This window comes from Condylura cristata, unplaced genomic scaffold (genome assembly GCF_000260355.1).
Source record: "Condylura cristata isolate star-nosed mole 26May11 unplaced genomic scaffold, ConCri1.0 scaffold00003, whole genome shotgun sequence".
NCBI lineage: Eukaryota > Metazoa > Chordata > Mammalia > Eulipotyphla > Talpidae > Condylura > Condylura cristata.
Genome location: NW_004567104.1, coordinates 30,487,969 through 30,498,867, shown reverse-complemented (window position 1 = coordinate 30,498,867; position 10,899 = coordinate 30,487,969). Strand labels below are relative to the sequence as shown.

At 36.0% G+C, this 10,899-nt stretch overlaps 1 protein-coding gene across 1 annotated transcript in view; it reads right to left on the bottom strand.

The window, feature by feature from the left end:
- Positions 1-10,899, bottom strand: part of SNX4 (sorting nexin 4) — a 48,885-nt gene that overhangs the window by 30,907 nt on the left and 7,079 nt on the right. Inside the window, exons 2-5 of the mRNA XM_004675142.2 lie at positions 9,745-9,866; positions 3,768-3,903; positions 3,541-3,690; positions 3,057-3,104 (exon numbers count right to left, since the gene is read on the bottom strand). Of these exons, the coding sequence (XP_004675199.1) occupies positions 3,057-3,104; positions 3,541-3,690; positions 3,768-3,903; positions 9,745-9,866 (456 nt within the window). The remainder of the gene's footprint in view (positions 1-3,056; positions 3,105-3,540; positions 3,691-3,767; positions 3,904-9,744; positions 9,867-10,899) is intronic.

Sequence of the window (10,899 nt, the reverse complement as noted above, 5' to 3'; positions counted from 1 at the left end):
TATATATATATATATATATCAGCTCTGACTCAGAATGATTTTATTTCACTAAAATATTGTTTCCAACATTTCCCTTACCATCTTTTCATACCTTAATTAAATTTCTAATAAATACAAGAAAGGTAATATGGGATGGTAATTTTTGAATGAAGCTTAGACTTGGATGAAGTCTCTACTACTTATAACTATCCAATCTTGTACAAGTCATTTTCTAGGTTTCCTCATCTTGAAAATGTACAGAATATTGACTAACTCAAATGTACTAAGGCAATAATCAGAAAAATGTATGTACACACACCTATATATATTAAGTGTTTAGCATAGAGCAAACACATAGTTATAATGGTTGTGATATTCAGATAAGATACTCTATTCAAGTTAAAAAAAATGTTTTTTAACATTTTTGACAGTCTTTCTAAAATTACGTTCCTAAAAGTATTAGCTATCACCCTATAGCAAAGGTTCAGACAGCAAGTTTTAGGTTAGGAAGAATCTGTATAGATGTGATAAACTCTAGGATTCAGTATTTTGAACAAACTAACTCAATGAGGAAAAAAGTTGCATAGTTTAAAAAAAAAATAAGAACAAAAACACTGAGTTAAGAGTGAGTTCTCCCTGGTGGTACAAGGGGAAGCTCTCCAAAGCCACTGGAGCAAGAGTTCTATCTCTGGCCAGGGAGCTGACCCACATGGCATGGGAGATCCTTCTGACCCACCCTCTGCTCCCCTCAGCAGTATATTTTGTTAATCTGCCTGTTCTGCTTCCCACCCTCTGGTGAACCCTCTCACTCACCACACCTCTGGCCTGTACCCCAGTTCTGTAAGCATAAATAAATCTTAAAAAAAAAAAAAGTATAGTTACACAGCAAGCATAATTCAACCTTTTCTTCAGACCTCAAGGTATTTACTATATTAAACTCATCTGTGATATAACAAAGCCACAGGCACTACATGGGGGTAGTGCATAGGGGTATGGTCCCATGCTAAATATCCCCACACTGCAGTGTTTGGCCGTCATATCATTGCTATCCTTCTTCACCAGCAGGTCCAGCTATCAAGTTTCATGACTATCACAGTATGCCTGTATCTATTAGTATTTAGATCTTTCAGATTTTCTTTTAATATGCTGTAGCCTAGAAAACAGTCAAGTTTGGTTGAAAAGCTGTAATAAAATTAAGTGGGTTCTCCTATCTGAAAGAACCAGTGTTACATTATCTAAACATCTCAGCAATTAGTTTTACTTAAATTTAAATTCCAGCTTTAAAATGTTATCAGTTAGTTGTGACTACCAAATACATGGCTTCCAGAGAAATGAAATGATATTACGTATCACCTTTTTTTTTAAAAAAACATTTATTTATTTATGCATACAGAACTAGGGTACAAGGCAGGGGGTGGTTTAAAGGCTTCATTAGAGAGAGTAGAGAGCAGGACAGGCATATAACATATCATAACATAGCTTAGACTAGTTCTCAGAAAACCTACAATATTTTAAGTTTTGAGTTGTTTCAAATACATTGCTAAATCAAAATTTCAGTACTCTCTGAACACCATAAAATGACATATACCCAAGAAAATTCTGTTTTCATGTAACCAGTTAATACAAAATTTATAAATTAAAAAAAATTAAAAATAAAAAATAAATTAAAATCAGTCTACAAAACAATTAGACAATCGATTTTTTTTTTTTAAGATTTATTTATTTATTCAGACAGAACTGGGGTACAAACCAGAGGTGCAGGAGTGGTGAGAAGCTTCACCAGAGACAGAGCGGGGAGCAGAACAGGCAGATTGATAAGATATACTGCTGAGCAGTGGGTGGGTCAGGAGAGGTCTACCACACCAGGTGAAATCACCTCTTGGGGGGGTGGGGGGGATTCGCGGCTGTGGCTAGCTTGCAGTGTTTCTTGGCTTTACCCTGCTGCGCCAACAGAAAGGGCCGACAATTGATTATATTTCTATGTAGAAAATAAAATTTTCCTCTTACTAGCATTTTTTGTGTTAAGTTTCAAATACTCATATACCAGTGCCTAAATCTCTAAGGGGTATTTTTAAAAATCCTCACAAAGATATTTTGTTCTTGTCTAGATCTGTTGAAATTTTGTTACCTACTTAGTTTTACACAACAGAGGAAGACTTTCTAAAATTGAAGACAACCAGTGTCATGTTACTTTTGGGTTCAATAGGGAGAATAGAATTAATTAAGGTAGTCACCTTACCTTCACTATGCTCTTCAATTTGTAAGTAACAATGTTATTCTCAAATGCTAACTCTAATCACTAAATTTGAAATGTTGCAAAATAACCAAATGAGCATGTATTATTAAGATATTAATTCAGGACCTCTCTGGTAGTGTAAGGAGTTAAAATGCAGCACCATGTAGCTATCCACAGTCACTGCAGTATGACTTTGATATGTCAGCCAGGGAGCTGACCCACATGGTGCAGTAGACCTCTACTGTTTTGCCCTCTGCTGCCTTCAGTTTTGTATTTCAGCCACTCTGCCTGTTCTATTCCCCACTCTGTCTCTGGTGAATCCTCTCATCCCCTGCACCTCTGGGCTATACCCCAGTTCTTATACATATAAATAAAAATAAATCTAAGAAATAAAGAGATATTAATTAAAAGTTGACCCACTCAAAAATAGACACCAAATGTCAGTAAAAGCATGACTGATGGCTCATCTTAGGAAACATAAATTTGGTTCTTCATAACTATCTTTCATAGCTGGTTTTAAAAAATGAGCAACAATGAGGAGCAACACTATGAGTGGCAGTAGTGAAGGACACAAAGAAACTATCACTTGTCTCTAAATTCCTGTTTCAAAATGTTCTTTTTCAATAGAAATTAATTAGTAAATATGTTCACTTCAGTCTAACTAGTAAAACTGTATCTACTCAAATCAAAAATAAATTGCAGTGTTCTTTTAAAAACTGTAAATGCAAACCCTATTCCCAATATTTACACATTCAATAAATACAAGTACCCAATAAGAACACGACATTATGCTGGGAACTGTAAAAGAACACAAGAAATTATTTCATACAAATATTCTTACCTTCAGCTGAAACCCAGTTTCATTCACAGTCTCCTTCCAGTTACCTTCCTAAAAATTAAGTTATAGAAGTCATCACAAAATAAAACAATCCATAAGGAATATTCCTAATCAAATAAGTTAAATACTTATTATTCTATTCTTCTTGCAGGGTAGGTGGAGAAAGGCTTAAAAAAGAGAACTTTTCACTTCAAAATCAAACATATAATCAGATTCCAAAAGAGAACCAAAAATTTACAGGTCTGGGCTCCAAAAATCTAAAATCTAATGACTGTATTGTTAAGTGACATAGGGACAGCAAAAGTACTATTTTTCCTATCTTTACGTATGAAAATGTTAGATAAAAGAATTATTTAGAAATTCAAAACGAGAAATGCATATAAATTAACAAAGCTGCTACAAAAGGATCCTTAAGAATAAACACATTCTATAGTTTAAAAGATATCCCAAGTCAAGTGAATTTTTTAAAATACTAAGATAAAAATACCTGTGTTAAAAATAAATAGAAGATTTTGTCTCTACAAAGGATGGGATGTGAAGCAACTCGTAAGAGAAAGTTTTCTAAACCAATTCTTCGTCTTTCCACAAAATCTGGGTCCATATTGTCAGCAGAGAGTTTATGCCAAACAAATTCTGCCTAGGTAAACGAAATAATCATGAAAAATAGTCTTAATGCTAAATACTCGTAAATGATACTGACATTTCACTTCTTACCCTTTTTTCTGGTAGAGGTGGCACAACAATATGTGGATAGTAAACTAAAAGGTAGTTTCTCAACAACTCAAATTCACTATACCGCCTCCAAAGTGAATCTGTAAGGACACTCTGACCATCAACATGTTCAACTGACCTGAAAAGGAAGAGTAACATTTCAGTTATTCTAAAAATATATAATACATGTACATTTTACCTTTAAAATTTATAATTCCATTTACTATTTACTTATGAATCAGGCACAAAGAAAAGAACTTTTCATGTTCATTTTACTTAATTCTTACAACAACCCTGTGAATCAAGGTTACTGCCTCCATTTTATAGGTGAAAAAGCAGCTGTACAATGTATGCTCTTCCTAAAAATCAAAATTATCTGTTAGTAGAGCACTCTCAATCCATCTCACTCCAAAGCTCTTGATCTTATTAATCAATTTCTGTAATAGATAACCTATGTGAACTCAAAAGAAATAGTCACATTTAGGAACATTCTAAAGACTCGATAATAATTCAGTTAATATGCAATAATTAATATTGCAATATAGTAAAATCTGGTTTAGCTAGTATTTCATTATGAAAAGTTTTTTTTTTATATCATTTTGTGAATTTTTCCATCTCAGTTGTAATCTCCTTGGGCTTCCGATCACCAAATCACCCATGTGCCATCACCAAAGTCCAATGCATTTACCTACCCCCACTGTTTTTGACCCCAGTCCCCACTCTATCCTCATAAATTGTCTCTGGTATATAACTGCTTATTATTATTACTATTATTATTATCATCATTATTTTTTTTTCCCCTCGCCTGGTCCATTATACTCCTGCTATGAGTGAAACCATTTGGTATTTTTCCTTTTCTTTCTGGCTTATTTCACTAAGCATGATCTATGAAAAGTATTCTTAACTGCACTTCTGCCACAATGAAAGAATAACATTCTTGCTAAAAACTAGGACATTGTAAAATCTTTCACCCAAGGTTATAAATGAATCAAATGTATCCCAGTACCAGGAAATACCCACAAAAACTACATAGTAATTCACTCTGAACGGGTGAGGGAGAAGAGATGTAAAAACTCATTTCTTATTCTTACCTTTAATAAAAAGGGATGCAGGCAATGCTCTTATCACAACCATATTTTTAAATACCAATTTATATTTGGGGGAAAAGTGTAAAATCATAGAATATGAAATTATTTTGACTGAAGATTACCACTGGCATGATTAGTTTTAGGAAAATATTGATTTTTTTTTTTTTAGATTATTTATACACACAAGAGCAGGGGTGTAGGTCAGAGATGCAGGAGGTAAAAGATTTCAACAGAGACAAAGTAGGGAGCAGAACAGGCAGATTTTCTGTGGAAAGCTTCATAGTGCTGAGACTTAACCCCTTGTGCCACCAGGAAGACCCCAGAAAGTATTAATCTTCTAAACATAATCAGAATCTTCCTATGTATTAATCACTTATTTGACAATAACTTAAAAGGTCCTCAAGAAATACCTTCCTCATAGCAAAAGGGGTTAAATCTCAGCACATGAAGCTAGTTATTGGCAGCCACTGTAGCATGAGTGCGATCAGGGAGCTGACCCACATGGCGCAGCAGACCTCTCCTGTCTCACTCTCTGCTCCCCTCAGCAATGTGTTTCAGTGGATCCACCTGTTCTGCTTCCCACTCTGTCTCTGGTGAATCCTCTCACCCCACCCCCACACCTATGGTCTACCACCCAGCTCTTGTACACATAAATAAATTCAAATAAACCTTTAAAAATAGAAAAGGAAACACCCATACAACCACAACATGCAAAATGTAAATTAGTCCTGGAATAAAGTCTTGTATGTACCATGCTTTGCACAAAAGATATTTATGTATAATTATATACATATATTTATTTATATTGTTTGTCATTAAGTTTACTCACCATCTATTTGAAAAAAGGAAACAAAATATGAAACTCAAAATGCATAAATGACTTCCACAGCAAAAATACAAGATTAATGAAATTACAACCCATTGTAAAGAGTTGACCTAAACATTAGCTAGCATTAATACTATTTGAGCTAAAATAAAAAATCTGGATTAATATCAAGTTTCAAAGTTTTCAAAATTGTCACCAACAGAACCCTCTTATATGTACATAAGTACAACCAGTAAACAGTATACATACCCACAAGCCTGTTAGTAATCCTGATAAATATTTTTGAAAAGTGCCATATAAGGCAGGGTGGTCACTGAAAACTAATTAAGAAACCTTCATTAGACCACAAAACTACCAAATTAATCTAATCATTTAATAAGCATTTAATAGTACAAAACTGGTTTATAGGCAACATTTAATTTTTACAATAAAATACATTACCATTAGTCCCATTTTACAAAGTACAATAGCTAATAAGATCTCAGTGTCTCCCAAGTCAAAGGTGTTCTTAACCATTCTTTAAAAAGGCATATTCTTTTTTTTTAAAGATTTTCAAAATGTATTTATACATATAAGAACTTGGGTATGGGCCAGTGATATGAGGATTCACCAGAGACAGAGTGGGGAGAACAGGTGGATCTACTGAAATACACTTCTCAGGGGGGCAGCGGGCAAGACAGGAGAGGTCTGCTGAATTATGTGGGTCACCTCCCTGGCCGGGACCTAACTCATGCTACAGTGACTGGGGACAGCTTTATAGTGCTGAGAATTAACATCCCTTATACCACCAGGGAGGCCCCAAAAGAGGAACATTCTGAACTATTTTTTAATAGTCTGAGAACAGAAAAAATCTAAATAAATTAAAAACTAGTAACTGTTATCTTTATCAATCTTAAGTCTATTTATCTACAAAATTACAGACAAATGCTAATGGAATTTTCAACTTGTAACCAAAAAGTAAATTAATTATAGTTCAACTTTTAGTTAATATCAAGGTTTAATAATATTTTATAAAAGGTTACCTGCATAATACTGAATTACAAAAAGAATCCTACAAGATTAAGTTAAGAAAGTCAAGGGTTAACGGGTTGTTTAAGGTCAGTTAATCTTTGGAGCACTGTATTTAAAAAGTAATCTAATCAAAAACACTAATTCTCAAGTCTCCCCTAGTGGTGCAGGGGTTAAAGTCTCAGCTCTATCAAGCAACTGCCAGCCACTACAACAGGAGTTCAATCCCCAGCCAAGGAGCTGACCCACATGGCACAGCAGACCTCTCCTGTCTCACCAGTTGCTCCCCCCAGCAGAGTATTTCAGTAGATCCACCTGTTCTGCTCTGGTGAATCTTCTCACCCCTCACACCTCTGACCTATACTCCATTTCCTGTATGCATTAAAAAAATAAATCTTTAGAGAAAACCTAAGTCATAAAGAAAAAAATAAATTAGACCCTCTTAAAATTTAAACTCTTTGTACTTTAAAAGAGAATCAAAATTATGGACCACAGCCCATTCAAAAACACATGGTGTTAGTTTAAAAATAAAAGTTCCTAGACCCGGAGCAAAATCCTGCAGCTTGACAAATTCTCTAAATGATTGCTATGCATTTTAAAGTTTATTTGGAAAGTTTAAGAATCACTGTTTTAAATAAATTTATAATAAAATACAGCTGTGAAAGTCAACTCACTAATCCTATTACAGTGTAACACACACACTGATGATCCACTTTAATATTTTTTCAGAGGTTATATATTACTCAATTATGATCATTTCCAGCTTTCAGTTTCAAATTGTCACATTCAATTTCTAACTCAAAAGTAAACAATTATAAACAGTTCAGATTATTCAAATCAAGATTCTCTTTCAGCAGTAAAAATAATCAACAGCTAAATTCATTGTTCAAGAGTGGGTAAAGAAATATCCTTTTTTAGTTTTTAGAAAACTAGAGCTAACAATTTTTAAAGTGACTAATTTAACTTGAAAAGCTTTCTCATGGGACCCTCTTTTTTTCCTAAAATTCCAAATGCATAAAAAAAATTTTTTAGGCCCTCCCTGGTGGCGCAACAGGTGAAAGTATAGCACTACGAAGCTAGCTGCAGCCACCTCAGCACAAGTTCAATCCCCAGCAAGGAAGGGACCCACATGGCCTGGAAGACCTCTCCTGACATGCCTGCTGCTCCCCTCAGCAGTGTACTTCATCAATCTGGTTATTCTGCTCCCCATTCTGCCTCTGGCGAGTCCTCTCGCCACCCCTCCATCTCTGGTCTACAGCCCAGTTCTTTATGCATAAATAAATGTTTTTAAAACAATTTTTCTTTTTAGAAGATCCTTCTTTTTTTCTTTTTGTGGGGAGGGAAACTATACTTAGGAGGAGGATTTTCAAAACTGTCTGTAGAATAAGCAGCATTCACCAAGATTTTAACTCTGGTTTTTGGGTAGAACCACAGACCCCAAGAAAATCACAGTGCTCAGGGTTAAGGCAAGTTCAGTGACTTTTCTTAAAACCTATGAAAACAATGTGTTTCCCTGATGGTTCAAGGGGTTAAATTTCAGCAGTATAAAGCTATCCACAGTCACTGCAGCATGAGTTTGATCCCTAGTCAGGAAGCTAACCCACATGGCACAGCAGACCTCTCCTGTCTTGACCACTGCTCCCATCAGCAGTACATTTCAGTCAATCCTCCTGTTCTGCTCCCCACTCTGTCTCTAGTGAACCCCCTCATACCTCAACCCATACCTCTGGCTTGTACCCCAGTTCTTGTACGCATAAATAAATAAATAAATCTTCAAAAAGAAAAGCAAGGATTTTAACTTTTTTCCCCTTACAATGTATTTATATTAAAATCAACAAGGTGTAGTACTTGCACTGTTTGATTTCACTGGCTATCAAAAAATTCTTATATTCACGTTTTAATTGAAAGTATTTCTGTGCAGTTTGCAGAGAAAAATGACCAATCTATAGTACTGTATAAACTGTTTATAGCTAGCAAAAAACAGAGACTTCCCTTGCTTTTCTTTAAGCAAAACTATTCAAATCCTTTAACTTTTCCTTATGAACTTATGAGTTAAAAGACAGCTCTCCTGGTGAGTTTCATTAAATTTATTTATTTATTTGTGTAGAAGAACTGAAGTGTAGGCGAGAGGTTTAAGATGGGGGTAGTGAAAGGATTCACCAGAGACAAGAGTAGGGAGCAGAACAGGATTTACTGAAACACACTGCTAATTGGAGACAGGAGAGATCTGATACGCCATTACGTGTTTCAGTTCCCTGGCCTGGGATCAAACTCAGGCCTTAGCAGTAATGCTTGGCCCCTAGGCCATCCTGGTAAGTTTTAATCGTTTGCTTCATGATTTACTTGTATTTTCAACTTTATTCTGAAGCCTTAAGCTTGAATATAATACATTTTTCCTGTTCATTTCCTGTTCATTCCCAGCTCTTCTAAAATGACTTAGATATATTCCTCCTCTTAGACAACCATGTTAACAATCTCCATTTATCTAAGATCACATCACAACCCATAAGAAACAGGTATCCTTCCCCAAAATTGAACAGGGATTGTATTCCACACCCAGAAGTCTTCCAAAGCATGAGTCTAGTAAAACCCAGGTCCACTAACTTTTCCTCTCTCCTGAAAACAAGCACATTATTACATACCTTTCAACAGTACCACATTTATTTTACCTGTTAAAAAGAAACAGAAAGGGCCCTCCCTGGTAGCGTAATGGGTGAAAGCACAGCACTATAAAGCTATCGCAGCCACTGCAGCACAAGTCCAATCCCCGGCCAGTGAGGTGACCCACATGGCATGGCAGACCTCTCCCGACACGACCACTGCTCCCCTCGGCAGCGTACTTCATCAATCTGCCTGTTTTGCTCCCTACTCTTGTCTCTGGTGAATCCTCTCACCCCGCATCCCACATCTCTGGCCTGTACCCCAGTTCTGTATGCATAAATAAATCTTTAAAAAAAAATCCCTTAAAGAACAGTGACCTGTGAATAATTCTGTTACACAATATCATTTGTATCAAAGGTTTTTCTACTTAAACCTAGGTGTAATTCTCATCACCCACCTTGTTTCAATGAGGTAAGCGGTATATGTTTCTTGCATATTCATGGCATTTCTTCCAGTTCGCTTCTCTGCTTCTGAAACACTAATTTCTATTTTCTTCAATGAAAAATTATTTTCTGGCATCTGGAAAAAAAAAACAAATGGAACAACAAAAAAAAATTAAGATGGTATTAAAAAACAGCTATCATAATAAAATTTATTGCTGGTACATATTTCTTATATCCCTTGAATTGGCAGGGGTACCTAATGATAGCACCAGGATATGCCTACCTTTTATCAACATACAGTGGTACATTAAATTTTCCCAGAAGCTTTTTGATAGATAGCATCCATTTAATTAAGATGTAGACATTTCATGTAAGTGATCAAGAATAAGTCTATATGTAAATGCATAAGAAAAAATTCTAAAAGCAGGCCTCTCCTGACTTACCAGCTGCTCCCTTCAGCAGTTCAGTAGATTTACCTGTTCTGCTCCCCACTGTCTCTGGTGAATCTTCTCACCCCCACGCCTTTGGCCTACATCCCGGTTCTTAGATGCATAAACATATAAATCTTTTTTTAAAAAGTATCTATCACTGGTGTTTATTGGCTGTATGTATGAAAAGTGCACACTGAGGAAGAGTTATGAATATACCCAAACTAACTACAAATTTAAAGAAAGATGACAAAGCAAAACTATGTGGTAACTGCTGTTTTGATTTCTTTTTCCCTTGCTCACTCTGAAAGTTAAGAGGTAGATTTTAGTCAAAAACACTACACTACTGGCCCTCCCTGGTAGTGCAAGGGGTTAGGGTGCAGCACTGCAAGCTAGCCCTGGACACTTCAGTGTGAGTTTGATCCCCTGCCCTGGAGATGATCCACATGGCGCGGCAGACCTCTCCTGTCTCACCTGCTGCTCCCCTCAGCAGCGTACTTTGTCGATCTACCTGTTCTGCTCCCCACTCTGTCTCTGGTGAAGCCTCTCTCCACCTCTGGCTTGTACCCCAGTTCTGTATGCATAAATAAATAAAATCTTAGGGGAAAAAAGTTGATCTGCATTGTTAAAAAAAAGAAACTACGTACCCTCCCTAGTGGTGCAGTGGGTTAAAGCACAGCACTAAGAAGCTAAAGCCACTTCCGCATGAGTTTGATTCCCGCCTGCCCTGGAGGTGACCCA